This window comes from Ogataea haglerorum (assembly GCF_019207285.1).
Source record: "Ogataea haglerorum isolate 81-453-3 chromosome Unknown 81-453-3_NODE_8_length_489951_cov_95.815404, whole genome shotgun sequence".
In the NCBI taxonomy this organism is placed as follows: Eukaryota; Fungi; Ascomycota; class Pichiomycetes; order Pichiales; family Pichiaceae; genus Ogataea; species Ogataea haglerorum.
In genome coordinates, this window is record NW_025065158.1 from 1 (window position 1) to 15,942 (window position 15,942).

The following is a 15,942-nucleotide window of genomic DNA, read 5'->3' on the forward strand; positions in this document are numbered from 1 at the left end:
AGGCGGAATTCTGGACCGGCCTCTAGAGACATAGCTGGGTAGAGGCCACATCTTGGCAGCTCGCCCTCTATGAAATCCACATCTCCACTCCATCGTAGTTGCTCGCCTACCTCTGGGGAAATGATCAGGTAGAAACGCTCTGCTGTGGAGATGCCGCCCGCTGCCCCGCCCGGCCGGCCTTCCTGCTTCCTCCTTTGCTACCTGTTGTCACTTTATTCCACACACTCTCTATCTCTATGTTGCCCTCCGCTCCCCTCCCACCCCCTCTCCACACACCTCCTCAACACTCCGCCGACCCATTGTTTGTACCCTGTTACCTCCACCGCTACCCTGTGCAACCGCTACGCTGGTCAACCAAACTTGATCCCAAGATGCTGGTCGAAAATAATTTTGGCAAGAACACCTACTAATCTCCGCATCTAGACTCAGTGTCTTCCTAATAAGCTTGACCCAACTTATGGACCATGCCTTAGTCCACCTAAGCACTCTAATCCCAGTCGAGCAAGAAATTATGTACTTAAGTTTCATACTTGCCTAATCAGCTTCTAAATGTTTACCCATTCTAGTCCCTTAATTTGCAGCCGTGGAGCCGGGAAACCAAAAAAGCAACTTACACTGTAGGATGGAGCTCCTTCTGCTTGCTCGATCTGTTTCTCCCACGATACTCATTTCTAAGTCTCGCGTCTCAGGAATCCTGGCTCTGTCAGGGTTCCAATACAAGTTCTGTCAGCATCCGTAATAATTCAAACGAATCGTACTACCTTTTGGGAGGATTGTTGATAACAGTTGTGATATAAGTGATTTATTGCGTTTTTTTATGTAACGAACCTGAACTCGACAGAGTCATCGCCGATATCTCGTTTCAGGCCACGCGTATCAATGCCTGTCTCACATGCTCTTATATTGGCCTTGTTGCGACGAACCAGCAAAATCGTGCTCAACCCTGAGCAGATGATTCCCATTCCAATGCAACCAAGAGTGAACGCGTGACCAAGGACATATTTTGGAGGGTTTCTGTAGACCTGCGCGCTCACAACGCCTGCAATATTTCCCAGAGTCTGATTGATTCCGAGGCCCACTGCCCTTTTAAACCTTGGAGCCAGATTTGTCGCCAACCAAGCTTCGTTCAAGCCCGGCACGTACAAGCTCATGCAGATAAGATAGCACGCAAAGTACTTGACTCCGCTGCTGGTGTTGCCAAGGATAAGAGCGTATCCTACAGCCCCAAACAAATCCAGGAATATAATCAGCGGTCCCCTTATTCTCGTCTTGTCCGAAATTCTTGCCGCGAGGATGAACACAATACCGGAGAACATGTAGCAGGGGACTGTCAAATATTGTGCCTGCAATGAGGTGTAGCCAAGATCACTCTTCAATATCGATGGTAAGAATGTCGAAAACCCATACATAAGGATATCTTGACAAAATTGAATAATCGTGGATAGATAAACCTTCGGATCACGAAAAGCTGCAAGCGCCTCAGATTTTTTGTCACCATCCTTCATCATGAATAGCCGCCGCTGTTCGCTCCGCCACTCTAGTACTTTCATTTCTTCTTCTCCATGTGCGACCTGTTCTGGTGTGTTTGGCATTCCAAACATCATCCAAAAACTTCCTGCAAAAGACAGGAGTCCCTCGATCAGGTAGATATATCTCCATGGAGCCAAGCCTGAGTTGATCTTTGTAATTCCAGTGCCAATTAGACCTCCAAAGGCACTGGAGAAAGCAGATGCTGCAAATAAATATGACACACGTTGAGAAAGTTCAGACTGGAAGTAAAAGTCTGAAATGATGAGAGAAATGGAAGTGAAGAACGAGGCTTCAAAAAGTCCAAGCAATAGCCGGCATGCTATGAGTGATCCGTAACTGTTAGCAAACATTGTGAATATAGAGACTAGTGACCATAATCCAACCATGCACCCAAGGTACTGGCGTTTCTTATTGTTGAAGTACCGCATCATCAGCAGAACACCAGGAAGCATAAATGGCAAATAGGTAGCATAGACTATAGATACCGCTGTCGAATATTGTGAATCAGAGATTCCAATATCGGTATTCATACCGGCAACTTTGGCGTTTCCGATATTGGATCTGTCCAAAGCGGAGAAGAAATACATTGCTGACAGGATGGGCATTATTCTTAAATCCATGCGCCGAACCAATCGCTTGTGGGCAGAGGGAAAAGGACATTCTGTGGAGACCAAAGGTGCGATCTCAACCACAATACCAGCCTCCTTGAGAGAATCTTCTGACTTAAGCATAATTTAATCTCAAAGACATCTGGCTAGAGTTTTATATTCAAGGTGTGCACATCGATAAGATTGATTATCTTATCTGACACGGAAAATTACACAATATGTTTCTATGACAGACCTCTATTGTTACCCAAATAGGAAATGCCATGGCATTTGTGCCTATCAAAAACTTGCGCTATTGTATTTTGCATCGTTTCCTGCATGCTCAGTACATTTGAAATCGGATTGAGTGTCCAATTTTAGGTCATTTTATCAGATTAGCAGTAGTGGAGCCTGTTTTCCGATGATAAGATGCAAGAAATACCAGGCCGATCAAGCAGAACGTTGTGTCGTTCCTAACGTGATATGGATTTCTGGTTACGGTTTTTACCGGCTATTATTCTAAACGTTTAATTTGCTCACTGGTGATGTCCAGCACCAACATCGCACCCGTAGTATGAGAGATCACTTGGCCCCTGATCTTGTTTTTTTGCTGCATCACCACCAGCTGAGGCGTTACCCCACATCCCCAGAACACAGGAATCTCATCGTCGTGAATCACAGGTTGTCCACCAAAATCTGGTCGATTTAAATCAGTGATTCCCAGTCTCTCTGCTCCTTCGTAACCCCAGTCGATTGGCTCCCCATGTGTTTTCTTAAATTTTGAAGTTATTTCACGGACTCTTGGCACATCTTCTGGTCTGTAGGGACGCATGCTTACAACATATGTGCAATCAGTGAATACACCTGCTGGATCAAGGTTCTTTGTCGTCTTGTAAACAGGCACGCCACGTCCAAGCGCTAAGTGTCTCGGAGTAAGCCCGTTCTCACAGAGCTCGTGTTCAAAGGAATGTGAGCAGCCAATTAAAAACCCTATATGGTTGCTGGACCATTCATTCTTCACATCTGTTTTGGTAAATTTCAATTCTCCATTCTCGTAGACGTTGTATGAGGGAAAATCAGTTCTCAAATCAAAACCTTCTTTGATGTATTCTGGGTTGTCGATCTTAAAAGGATCGCCAACAGGAGTTTTGCAGAGCAGTGGGCATGGCACTGGGTTACGAAGGCACAGGTTGATGAAATCATCTGCGTACTCTTGTGGGAGCACGATAAGATTGGCCTGAGCATATTCTTCACAAGCACCAGACGTGTGGGATGTGTGTTTTGCCTCTCGACAAAGCAATCTAAACTGATGTGGTTCCAACTGAGCGTATTCTGACATGTTTAGTTCTTGAGATGTTTGCGCTCTTATCATATAGTTTAGCTGGTCGCATTTTCTTACCACTAATCAGAGTTGAAAATCATCGGGATGCAACCACCGCGTGCATAAAATCTGATCTACGATCGAGAGCCGCACGCCTACATATCATATAACAGAGACGTTATCCGGAAATTTTCAGAACGAATATGCTAAAGATATCCATCGGTAAGTTGCTTAATCATCGAACTTACATCAGATCGTGGCGGGACATTTACTGATTGCATTGCTACCTCGACTGAGGGCAATGAAATAATCCTGAAAGTTTTATCTGTGGATCCAAAAAATTACGAAGACGCCCCAGTCGAGGCTATCCGACGTGTTCTCGAGATTCATAGAGGAACCAAGATTCCTCGGGGGGAGCAACTTGACCTTTACGATGTCTCGGAAATTCGACTTGGCACAACTGTGAGCACCAATGCACTTCTTGAACGGAAGGGAAGCAAAGTAGCATTATTTGTTACACGAGGCTTTCGCGATGTATTGCATATTGGGGATCAGAGCCGCCCTTATATGTTCGATTTCAAAATCAATAAACATGATACGTTGGCTTCCGATGTTTGGGAAGTGGACGAAAGGGTGACCGTTGAAACCTCTTCCGAGTATAAAGCGGCAAACCTGGATTTTTATTTAAGATTTGTCGAAGCTAGGAGTATCACAAACCAGCCCCTTCGAATCATTGAGCCGCTTAATGTTGAATCAACAACTCTAAAGCTTCAGGAAGCAAAAGCTAAAGGCTATGATTCCGTTGCATTTTCTTTTTTACATTCTTATTTGTATCCCAAGCACGAAGAGGAAGCTGCAAATATTGCAGAAAGCCTTGGTTTCAAAAACATCGTGCTATCTTCAGAGGTCTCGGCTTTATCTGGATTTGTTGGCCGAACACAGTCATCTGTTGCAGACGCGTACGTCACTCCCGTAATGAAAGATTACGTCAGGACTTTTGCGTGTGGGTTTGTTCCTGGTACTTTTGATCGAGTCAAATGTCAAATTATGCAATCCGACGGAGGTTTGATCAGCTTTGAAAAGATCAATGGCTTGCGTTCACTACTCTCTGGTCCTGCTGGAGGCGTTATCGGCTATAGCAAAAGCACCTACAATTGTGAAAAGCCATTAATAGGTTTTGATATGGGCGGAACTTCGACGGACGTTTCAAGATATGATGGGAAGCTAGAGCATGTTTTCGAGACTGTAACGGCAGGTGTTTCAATAAGGACACCTCAACTGGACATCAACACTGTGGCAGCGGGCGGAGGCTCTATACTAGAATGGAAAAACGGGTTGTTCACTGTAGGGCCAAGATCGGCTTCGTCCCACCCTGGACCGGCTTGCTACAGAAAAAATGGACCACTGACGGTGACAGATGCTAATCTTATAACAGGAAGACTTATTGAAGAATTCTTTCCCAAAGCTTTTGGACCCAATGAGGACGAGCCTCTAGACTATAATAGTCCACTGAAAAAGTTTGAAGAGCTAACCCGAGAGATTAATGAAAGTACAGGTACGAATTTTACCGTTTTTGATGTCGCGGAAGGTTTTTTAAAGGTTGCAAATGTGTCAATGTCAAGACCTATCAAAGCATTGACCGAGTCAAAAGGTCATAAGGCTTCAGATCACGTTTTATGTTCATTTGGCGGGGCAGGAGGTCAACATGCTTGCCATATTGCTCAAAGTCTGGGTATTACCAAAGTTTGCATACACAAACATTCATCCTTGCTATCAGCATATGGAATATCAGTGGCAGATAGCGTGATTGAAAAGCATTTGCCGTGCTCAAATATTTTCACAGCAGAGAGTAGCTCTACCATATTTGACAATCTTTTGCAACTTCAGAAGGAAACGGAAAATGAGCTTGGTGAGTCTGATAAGGCAATTGAGTCAAAACTGTTTTTAAATCTGAAATACAAAGGCAGCAATACTACATTGATGGTTGAGTGGAAAGGAGCAAATGATATCATTTCTGAGTTTGAGAAACAGCACTTGAGAGAGTTTGGTCTCAAATCAGATCGTGAAGTTGTTGTTGAGAGTCTCCGGGTAAGATCTATAGCGAGCGGAATTGGTGGCAAAGTTACATCTCCTTTGGACGAGGAAAAGACTACACACTTCAAAGAGCCACAAACAAACGCTATAAAGATTCAAAAAAGTTTCTTTGACTCAAAGTTTGTTGATTGTCCTGTCTATGTCTTAGAGGACTTGCAAAAAGGTGACCTGATTCCTGGCCCCGCTTTCATCGTCAACGACATACAAACTTTGGTCATTATCCCAAATGCAACAGCAAAAATCCTGACAACTTCTGTTCTTATAGATGTGCCAAGGCTTGATAATCAGTCTACTAAATTGAAAGTGGATCCCATCGAGCTGTCCGTTTTTAATCATCGGTTCATGAGTATTGCAGAGCAAATGGGAAGATCGTTGCAGCGCTCTAGTATCAGCACAAATATTAAAGAGCGTTTGGATTTTACATGCTCTGTGTTTTCCGCTGATGGTGGGCTAGTTGCAAATGCCCCACATGTTCCTGCAATGATAGGCTCAATGGCGTATGCTGTCAAATGGCAGATTGATTATTGGGGCAAAAATATTCTTCCCGGAGATGTTATCATCTCCAACTCTCCAATAGCTGGTGGCACACACTTGCCAGACATTACCTTGATCACACCGGTCTTTGATGATGACGGAAGCCGTATTATATTTTGGACAGCCTCAAGAGGCCACCACGCCGACATTGGCGGAATTCTCCCGGGATCAATGCCACCTAACTCGACCCAACTTTGGCAAGAGGGCGCCATTTTCAAGGCAGTCAAGGCGGTAAAAGAGGGTGTATTTGACGAGCAAACAATACGAGAAATTTTGTACGACCATCCGTGCAGAATGCCAGGCAATCATGGGACTAGAACACTGAGCGACAATATTTGTGACATTAAGGCCCAGATTGCCGCAAATGCAAAAGGTATTTCACTAATCAAAGCTCTCATGAATGATTATGGAATGCACGTTGTTCATCTTTACATGAACGAGATTCAATCGGCCTCGGAGCTGGCCGTCAGAAACCTGCTGAAGGATATCAGTAAAAGGTATGCTACGTCCCATTTAGAAGCAGAGGACAACATGGACGATGGCACCGTGATCCACCTTGAAATTGACATCGACACTGAAAGTGGGTCTGCTGTGTTTGATTTTAGCGGAACCGGTTCACAAGTGAATGGTAATTGGAACGCCCCGATAGCTGTCACGCAGTCTTCCATTATATTTGCTTTGCGTTGTATGGTCGAAGGCGATATACCTCTCAACCAAGGATGTCTTGCTCCCATTAGTATAAATGTTCCTCAGGGAACTCTTTTACGTCCTGACGAAGAGGTTGCAGTCTGCGCCGGCAACGGACTGACATCGCAGCGTATTGTTGACGTAATCTTTCGAGCATTCGAGTATGCAGCGGCCTGTGGTGGTGACATGTCGAACTTCACTATTGGAGTTGACGGACCTGACGGATTCGGCTACTATGAGACCGTGTGCAATGGAAGTGGTGCTGGACCTGGTTGGCACGGGGTGGATGCAGTGCAAACAAATATGACGAACACCAAGATCACAGATGCAGAAAGTTATGAGCAGAGATACCCAGTTGTCTTGAGAAGATTCGGTATCCGTAAAGATAGTGGAGGTGCTGGCAAATTCAAAGGGGGAAACGGAGCAGTGCGTGAAATCGAAGCAACTTCTCCGCTTGTCGCTTCTATTCTTTCTGAAAGGAGAGTATTTGCGCCCTACGGGCTTGCTGGAGGTTCCCCAGGAAAACGAGGAAAGACGATGGTTAAAAGAGTTAACGGTAGTGTTATTAATCTCGGAGGAAAAAGTTGCATTTACGTGGCTCCTGGCGATAGAATTATTATCAAGACCCCTGGAGGAGGGGGATACGGCAGTGGCAACAGCGCCGAGACAGTCTCTATGAATGATGAGTATCTGTTCCAGCCTAGAGCGAACGGATCAGTTGAAATAATGAGAGAATTAGCTGAAACGAACTGAGCTTTCAAAATTACTGCACCTTAAAAATATTCAGCATTAAATTTCTTGCTTATGTCAGACCTTCAGGTGCTGATTGATTACTGGCTACCCCGCTTTCTTGGCACAGCTTTCAAGCTAAATTTAGCATGTAGATGTTCCGTGATAAAGAGTGCGGCTTTATCCCAAATTTTCAGATTGGTCACTGTATGACACTCTGCACTCCTCAACCAAGGTGTCTGTGATGTCATTGGATATCACTGTAAATGCAGTGTATGACTCTTCTCTACATCACATTCCTGTCGCTCAACTTGGAGACATATTCTAACACTTCCTGGGCAAACTTACTAGGCATCTCTATGTTGGGACAATGACCACAAGGCAAAGTCCGGAGGCTTGAGTTAGAAAGATGGCTATGTATCTCTTCTGCAAAACGCACTGGACGCACCTTGTCAAGAATACCGTGGACAATAAGAACAGGAATCTTGATTCTTTTCAGTTCAGGTATCAAATCTGTGTCCACTTGAGATTGAAGCATTTTTGCGGCACGTATACTAGGCTCGCTAAGTGACTTATAGTATTCTTGGAAGGCAACCAAGATGTTTGCACTGACGGAGTCAATACTCTGCACTCTAGCAGCAAGATATTGGTCTATAAAGACGTCGGTGATAGGCTGGCTGCTTAGCTCTTTCACATGGCTTCTAATATCCTTATGACCGTTAGTGTTTGCCCCCGTATTCACAAGCACCATACCTTTGATCATTCCAGTTGAGTCAAAGAGTGCTGCTTGCATACAAATAATCCCTCCTGTCGAATGTCCGACCAGGATTACGTTATCATATAGCGTAGCTATTTTCAGCAGTTCAAAGGCGGCTTCTTGCAAAGAAGGAATCGGATCTAGACGCATCCACTCGTAGACGTATTTATCTGGTGGCAAAGCATCAAAGCTCTCCGGAGGGCACAGGTTTCCAGGCACGCATATGAGAAACATTGTCCGCTAAGACACAATTTCTCCGCATTAACAGATTTCGCGAAGGCTTGGCTTGGCAACTTGCGGGCAATTTACTATCAACTATTATTTTCTTGGCTTATGCATGGTTGCAGTTACCCCGCGTCAGCCCCAAAACAAATTGTATATAACAGTGTTCTGTCGGCATTAGTCATTAGCTATGTTCTTACAAAATTTAAGAGGCACTAAGCTGTCAATTGCCATTGCTTTGGCCGGTGCATCGGCTTGGATTTTGCAAGGATACGACCAAGCCATTATGAATGGTCTCCTGACAATGAAGACTTTTGAGAAGCAGTTCCCAACGTTGAACACCAATAGGCCAGGGGTCAACAAACAGCACGCTACCGTGATTGAGGGAACGGTCGTTGCCATTTACGAGTTAGGTTGTGTGCTGGGATGTGTTGCCTCTTACTTTTATGGTGACAAACTCGGCCGTCGCCGTTTCACCATGATGGTTTGTACAATCACAATTATTGGTGTTATAATCCAGACCAGCTCATTTCATATAACGCAGCTTGTTATTGCACGAGTGATAACTGGAGTTGGAGTTGGAGGTATCACAGCCACGGTGCCTACATACATCTCGGAATGTGCTCCAGCACGTTTGAGAGGCAAGCTTGTGCTTCTCTGCGGGTCGCTAGCAATTTCCGGTGTGGCATTAGCTACCTGGGTTGACTTTGGATTTTACTTCGTCAAACACAATTCCGTCAATTGGAGGTTTCCAATTGCGCTACAGATGCTCTTCCCTACTATCTGTATTTCGCTCGTTCTCTTCCTTCCTGATTCTCCTCGTTGGTTGGTGAAAGTTGGGCGTACAGGTGAGGCGGCAGAAGTGTTTGCTCGGCTTGAAGATAAACCTGTTGACAGCGACCAAGTTCAAGGAGAGATCTCAATGATTCAGCAGTCTCTTATGGAGGATCCAGCAGCAATAAAGGCCTCTCCCTTCTCAAGAACCAAAAACAAACATTTGAGACGTAGTCTTATGGCTATTGGTCTAAATATTGGAGCTCAGATGACTGGAATCAATATTGTCACTTTCTATTCCACGAGCATCTTTGAACAGCAGCTCGGCTATAGCTCCGTGGAAGCTCGTATTTTCTCTGGATCTATTCAGATCTGGCAAGCGATCTGTGCATTCGCTGCCATTTTCTTGATTGATATATTTGGCCGGCGGTTTGCAATGATCCATGCCGCGGCAATCATGGGAGTTTGTCAGTTCATTCTTGGCGGGCTTGCATCAGACCTTCAAAATAAAGCTACGGCAAAAGCTATGATCGCTTTTTACTTCGTCGCAATGTATGCTTTTCCTGTCGGTCTTCTTCTGGTGGTGTTTATGTACGCAGCTGAAATCGCACCCCTTGAGTCACGTGCCCAGATCACTGCTATCAGCACTGCATGCAACTGGCTCTTCAATTTCGTGGTTGCAGAAGCTTCTCCAACGGCATTCAACAATATTGGCTACAAATATTACTTTGTTTATGGATCAGTGTCTTTTGTATTGCTTGTCTGCTTGATATTATTTTATCCAGAAACAAGAGACAGAAGTCTGGAAGAAATTGACGACATATTCATTCAGTCTCAGACCCTTTTCGACACTGTTCGGATAGCCAAGACAATGCCGGTTCTAGGTGATGCTGAATTCGATCCTGAAAGGAAGCTTTCTCTTGAGACTAAAGACGCCGTCGAGTACGTGGAATGACTAATAGTTAGTGATTTTCAATGCGGTGTTTTTGAGCCATTCTATGAAAGCAGGCCCAGACCTTATCAATTTTTAGAATATGCCATTTTAATTTTTGTTGATTCTTAAAACTCAGACTCGGCTGCCGAAGGGGGGAGAATAGTTTCTGTGCTTTAGCTAAACGTTAAATATAATTATCTATTAGGTGAATAGCCAAATACATACAAATAGCGAGAGTTAAGGCTGATCCATGGTGAATGATTCTTCTTGCATACATGCGTAATGAAGAGTTATTCCGATCTTATACAAGCTTGTACACTTTTTCTGAACCCTGAGAAGATAAGGTGCAACTAAAAAAAATGTAAGAGATAGCATTGTATATACACCTATCCAAGTGCCTTGACAGCTGGTTCGTATTATTGATACGGATTTACACGATTTGAGTAGCCGTGGATGGTTGAATTACCAATGTTTCTAGGTGAGAGTACTAAACGGGATTACGGTTACTTAACAGCTAGATTCCCTAAAAAAGAGAAACATCTGAACGATCTGCTTCTTTTGGTATTAGGGCACAATCTGCCATCAGATCTGTAGCATCAACCACTATCTTTATTTCCAAAGATTGACGAGCACTAAAGGTACAACTATTAACAAGGAAAAGGTTCTTGGATTGTGTGACTGAAAACATGATAAGACCCTTATCGCAATTTCAGCTCGAAATTGCCCGCAGGGCAAGGAAACTAAATTGAAAAGGAATAACAGGACATTTTTATGTTTAGCCATGACACTGACAATTCCAGAAGAATGGAAACTCGACAACAGGATCGTCCAAAAAGCTGGAAACTGTGTGTTGGATGTTCCAAAGCTAGTACTAAGCACCGAGGAGCTCAACATCACCGATATGTCTGCTAGCTCGCTCCTCAAACGTCTACAAACCGGAGAGCTATCAAGTTATACTGTGACAAAAGCTTTCTGTCATCGAGCCTGCATTGGGCATCAACTTACCAATTGTTTGACTTCGCTTTTTTGTGACGAGGCGTTATCGCGAGCAATTGAGTTGGATAATCACTTCAAAGAACATGGCCCAGTCGGGCCACTTCACGGCTTGCCTGTATCTTTCAAAGATGCATTTCTCATTAGAGGCCACAAAACCACGTTTGGGTATTTGTCTTGGAAGGATAACGTTTCAGAGAGGGATGGTCTTCCGGTTTCAATAATGAAAAGTCTTGGAGTAGTCCCTTTTTGCCAGACGAACATTGCTCAAGGATTGTTGTCGGTTGAAAGCACAAACAATATCTTTGGAACAGTTCTGAATCCACACAACACCAATCTCACTGCCTCTGGAAGTAGTGGAGGAGAAGCAGCTCTGGTTGCAATGAAAGGGAGTCCATTTGGTATGTGTACCGATGCAGGTGGCTCCATAAGGTTACCAGCCAGTTCCAACGGTGTGTACGGTTACATGCCTTCTCCACGGCGAATAAGTAATAGAGGGATAGGTCGTGACAACCCGAAGCCATCAAGCTGGGTAGAGTCGCAGATAGGTCCAGTATCAGGAGACTTAGACTCCATAGAAATTTGGTTGAAGGCTATGATAGAGGCAGATATGTCCCGTTACGACTTTCGGTGCCTGCCTTCTTTTTGGAGAGCGGCAGCGCTCCCGCGGAAGTATCGTATTGGGTTTCTTTATCAGGACGGCATTACTGATCTAACCCCACCCATGAAGAGGGGCTTAGACATTGTATGGAATGCCATAGCTCCTCAGCACGAGGTTTTTGAAGTTGATGTGGGTGACCTCCATCGGAAAATTACGGAAACAGTGTTCCGATTGTATGTGAGCGATGGCGGCCGTTACTACAGGAGTGAAATAGCCAAGAGTGGAGAGCCAATGATTCCACGAACGTGTGGAACTGTGATTTCAGAGCCATTATCAGCAGATGAGATTATAGAGCTAGAGTGCAAAGCCGCTTGCTACGCTGATCAGTATCTACGTATCTTTCGGAGTTACCAGATGGATGCCCTTATCACTGCACCCTCTCCAAACCCAGCAGCTCCCCATTCAAGGTATTCCACATCCTCCTTGGCTGCTGTTTACAACTGTTTGGGGTATCCTGCTGGAATTATACCTGTTGCCAAAGTTGATCTGACAAAAGACCGGCCAACTCCATCCCCAAGAATCATCCAGGATCTTCGTGTAAAAGGTTACCCATACGATTTTTTTGATGGCTATATCAAAAAAGAGCTGTACACTGATGCAAAAGCGTTTGAGAACGCGCCGATATGCATTCAAGTTGTTAATACGAGGTTCAAGGACGAGGAGCTACTGCAAATTATGAAAGTGATAGACAATTTAGTTAAATCCCAAATATAGTTTTGTTGGCCAATTTACGCACAGCAACTTGGCCGGGCGTGAGACCATCCTCTTCTGTATTGAAAGGCACCAACCCCAATGACTGCAGACCTTCCTGCGTCAACACATTTCCCTTCATACCCCTGTCTTCGAACATTGATTCATCAGGACCGTACTTATATTCAAATGTGAAATCACGGGGCTTCTTACCAGTGTTAAAGCACGCTTTGGAATCTTGCAGAGTTTCAATGTTATAAGGACACAATGGGGTATGGGCAACGTAGAGAACTGAGGACTCCTTACTGCCTTTATGTTCTTTATCAACTTCATGAAGCAGATCTGCGTGCCAAAGAACGAAGTCACCTGGTCTGACATAGGGAATTCCAACAACACTTTTTTCATGGTTTAAATGCGGAAATAGATCCTGATCATGGGCTAGGAATTGTCCCGAGCCAGGGGTCGCGCCAGGAAAGTTACTCGAGCTGAAGTCGAGTTCACCATTCTGGTCAAAGAATGGTCTTAGCAGTATATATGCGAGTGCATATTTTAGGTCCGGAAGAAACCTTATAGTTCCTTCTCCAGCTTTTGCGTCGGACAAAGCCAGCCAGCCTTGAAATGCGCGGAACACACTGGAGGTGGACCCATTGCTACTCATTCCCTGATATAGGTCCTGTGTTCCTTGTGGTCTCCTATCGATGAGGTTGGGATCCCAGTCTTCCCACCGGCCCTCGAAAATCTCACGATAAACGTCCCTGTAATTATCGTCCTCCCATCTTTCTATGGAGCTTGAATCCAGATGCAAAGGTAAGGTAACATCTCGTCCAGGATATCTGATCCTCAACCTATCAGCATAAACAACCTGTGAATCCATGTCCAAAAGAGCGTCCAGGTTATTGTTCCTGTACAATGCGCCAACAGCCTTCATCAACTGTATCATCCGTGGATGGCTTCTTGCTTCCACTTGGGCTTTGGACCAGTGAATATACCAATTACTAGCAACTCCGGAATGTGGGCTTCCTGTGATGCCTGGATGATGTTTGATGTATTGCTTGGTCTCCTCTCTCCACTGTGTGCACATATCATCCTCAATCAGATCGCGAATAATCAAACACCCACGCTCGTTGAACAGGGAGGCAGGCTCCTTAGGAATGGTATATCCATTACTTTCAATGTCTGACCAACTCACCTCTGGTATGTAGGAAGAGCCCGCACGCTCAATTTCCTGGGTTTTTTCTGCTAAACCCTCGAGCAGTCTTTTCCATGATTTTTTCACTGCTTCGTAGTTTTCAGGCTTGATAATGCGGTTTTTAAGGTCCAAGAATTTTCTCTCTGACAGACTAGATGCTCTCAATGTAAGCTTTTGTGTTGATGAAACGGTTTCCGTGGTATTCATGCTGTATTGAATTTGTGATTGATTGCTGCAAGGGCATTCCACATATATACATTTTCCCCCGCAGCCCAACATATCAACTGACAGCCATTTCGCGTACGGCAGCGGGCAACCTGGAGAAAGACGAATTGTCTAGCGGGCTCCGAATGCTTTTGAGAGATGATTTGTTTCCCCAAACTGCAGTACGACAGACAGAAGCTTTTCATTAATCTTGCTCTAAGTCAGCGGGTGAGGCCATCTGACCCCATACTTTAAGTTTGATAAGCTTTTCGATTGCAACGTTGAAGCGCGCTGCGCTGCCTCGAGATCAAAAAAAAAAAAAGCTGGGCTGCGGGCAAGGAGGAAAATCCGCGGGGATTGAAACGTTTTATCATCATGTATCTGGATAACAAATTTGAAGAGTGAACTTAGATATGACCTCCATAAAGGTCTTCATGGCTATCTTCAAAACGAAACATAAAAAGCCCCCAGATCGCCCTATATAACACGTAGAAGAAAGCCTTTGATCACATGGACTCTTCATCCCCTGCTTATGACTATTGCACAAGGAAGCATATCTCGCACCTAGTCCCAAAGACAAGATGGGGGATAATTGCCATAACTGTTGCCGTGTCTCTTATTGAACCCACTACTACAGGCATGGAAAGCTCCATCATGGGAGCAATCAACTCACTGCCACAGTACAAAAGCTACTTTGATCTCAAAGATCATACAATAGGCTTAAATTCAGCTGCAGTGTGGATAGGACTGTGTCTGACTTTGCCGTTTGTTCAGCAGATGTGTGATGGACTGGGAAGACGGAAAACAATTTTTTATTCTCTTGCACTCATGGTTACTGGTATTGTGCTGTCTTCATGCTCCGTCCATATCGCCATGTTTGTTATTGGACGCATTGTGCTTGGAATGTCTTCGGGAATATTTGGGTCCGCTGCATCTGTGCTGGTTGCAGAGGTTTGTCCGCCCAAACACAGAGGACTGATTCTTGGACTGTTCCATTCAGGATACTACATTGGCTCGCTGCTTTCCTCAGCAATCACTTATGGAACACGAGATATGGCCAACGATTGGAGCTGGAGAGTACCTTTGATTTGTCAGATAGTCCCTACCATCATATGCTTTACAGTCATTTTGTTTGCACCAGAATCTCCTAGATGGCTTGTAATGCACGGGAAAGAAGACGAAGCCCGGGAGATCTTTTATATTCTTGAAGGCGGAGACACTGCAAGGGCAGAATCGTTAATCAAAGAAGTCCACGAATCAGTGATAAAAGAAAGCATAGTTGCCAAGGGACTCGGATTGTGGAGAAGACAGTTCTCAACAAAAGCTAATCTCAGAAGAGCTTTCATATTACTGAATGTCGGAATCTTGTGCGAGTTAGGAGGTTCAAACATTGCTACTTACTACTTCAACATTCTACTGAGTTCTGTTGGCGTTACAATTGTTCGCACACAATTGGAGGTTAGTATGATAAGATCTGCCTGGTGTCTTGTCTGTTCCCTGGCCGGATGCTACACTTTTGATATCATTGGTCGAAAGAAGCAGGCTTTTATTGCAACTACTGGCTTGATTGTTTGTCTATATATTTTGGGTGGTTTGGTCAAAAAGTTTCAAGAAGATGGAAGAACATCCACAGGATATGGTGCTATTGCGTTAATGTTCCTCTTCACAGGATTTTACTCGTACTGTTACACTCCTTTATTATATTTATATGCCCCAGAGCTCTACACCAACCCGAGCCGTTCAGTTGGAAATACCATCCTGAAAGCATGTGATTACTTTTCAGGTCTTTTTGCAACATTTGTGCTTCCAATAGGAATGAGCAACTTGACTTGGAAGTTTTATATGATCACTGCTAGCTACGACATGATATTTTTGCCATTTATCGCTTTCACTTGGGTCGAGACAAAGGGAGTGCCTCTAGAAAAAATCTGCGAGCTCTTTGACGATGATCCTGGGACGCTGGACTGGCAGGAACCACAACTTGAATCAGGGGTAGAATACGTCACCGTGGATATCTCGGACAAGAAGAAATAGCT

The 15,942-nt window shown here is 44.5% G+C and overlaps 9 protein-coding genes across 9 annotated transcripts; 5 read left to right on the top strand and 4 right to left on the bottom strand.

The window, feature by feature from the left end:
- Window positions 1–815: 815 nt before the first annotated feature.
- KL911_002986 (uncharacterized protein) lies at window positions 816–2,261 on the bottom strand (the record flags this gene model as incomplete). Its single annotated transcript, XM_043198115.1, has 1 exon — window positions 816–2,261. One exon carries the CDS (start codon window positions 2,259–2,261, stop codon window positions 816–818), a length of 1,446 nt encoding a protein of 481 aa, XP_043053937.1.
- A 370-nt stretch (window positions 2,262–2,631) lies between these two features.
- KL911_002987 (uncharacterized protein) lies at window positions 2,632–3,489 on the bottom strand (the record flags this gene model as incomplete). Its single annotated transcript, XM_043198116.1, has 1 exon — window positions 2,632–3,489. The coding sequence occupies one exon, from the start codon at window positions 3,487–3,489 to the stop codon at window positions 2,632–2,634; it is 858 nt and encodes a 285-aa protein (XP_043053938.1).
- A 54-nt stretch (window positions 3,490–3,543) lies between these two features.
- On the top strand, window positions 3,544–7,506 carry KL911_002988 (uncharacterized protein; the record flags this gene model as incomplete). Its single annotated transcript, XM_043198117.1, has 2 exons — window positions 3,544–3,556; window positions 3,692–7,506. 2 exons carry the CDS (start codon window positions 3,544–3,546, stop codon window positions 7,504–7,506), a joined length of 3,828 nt encoding a protein of 1,275 aa, XP_043053939.1.
- Window positions 7,507–7,768: 262 nt separating this feature from the next.
- KL911_002989 (uncharacterized protein) lies at window positions 7,769–8,473 on the bottom strand (the record flags this gene model as incomplete). Its single annotated transcript, XM_043198118.1, has 1 exon — window positions 7,769–8,473. One exon carries the CDS (start codon window positions 8,471–8,473, stop codon window positions 7,769–7,771), a length of 705 nt encoding a protein of 234 aa, XP_043053940.1.
- A 178-nt stretch (window positions 8,474–8,651) lies between these two features.
- Window positions 8,652–10,190, top strand: KL911_002990 (uncharacterized protein; the record flags this gene model as incomplete). The annotated part of the gene is made up of 1 exon (XM_043198120.1): window positions 8,652–10,190. One exon carries the CDS (start codon window positions 8,652–8,654, stop codon window positions 10,188–10,190), a length of 1,539 nt encoding a protein of 512 aa, XP_043053941.1.
- A 760-nt stretch (window positions 10,191–10,950) lies between these two features.
- Window positions 10,951–11,873, top strand: KL911_002991 (uncharacterized protein; the record flags this gene model as incomplete). The annotated part of the gene is made up of 2 exons (XM_043198121.1): window positions 10,951–11,618; window positions 11,699–11,873. 2 exons carry the CDS (start codon window positions 10,951–10,953, stop codon window positions 11,871–11,873), a joined length of 843 nt encoding a protein of 280 aa, XP_043053942.1.
- A 13-nt stretch (window positions 11,874–11,886) lies between these two features.
- KL911_002992 (uncharacterized protein) lies at window positions 11,887–12,502 on the top strand (the record flags this gene model as incomplete). Its single annotated transcript, XM_043198122.1, has 2 exons — window positions 11,887–12,410; window positions 12,478–12,502. The coding sequence occupies 2 exons, from the start codon at window positions 11,887–11,889 to the stop codon at window positions 12,500–12,502; spliced, it is 549 nt and encodes a 182-aa protein (XP_043053943.1).
- Window positions 12,503–12,520: 18 nt separating this feature from the next.
- On the bottom strand, window positions 12,521–13,909 carry KL911_002993 (uncharacterized protein; the record flags this gene model as incomplete). The annotated part of the gene is made up of 1 exon (XM_043198123.1): window positions 12,521–13,909. One exon carries the CDS (start codon window positions 13,907–13,909, stop codon window positions 12,521–12,523), a length of 1,389 nt encoding a protein of 462 aa, XP_043053944.1.
- Window positions 13,910–14,416: 507 nt separating this feature from the next.
- Window positions 14,417–15,940, top strand: KL911_002994 (uncharacterized protein; the record flags this gene model as incomplete). Its single annotated transcript, XM_043198124.1, has 1 exon — window positions 14,417–15,940. One exon carries the CDS (start codon window positions 14,417–14,419, stop codon window positions 15,938–15,940), a length of 1,524 nt encoding a protein of 507 aa, XP_043053945.1.
- Window positions 15,941–15,942: the final 2 nt, after the last annotated feature.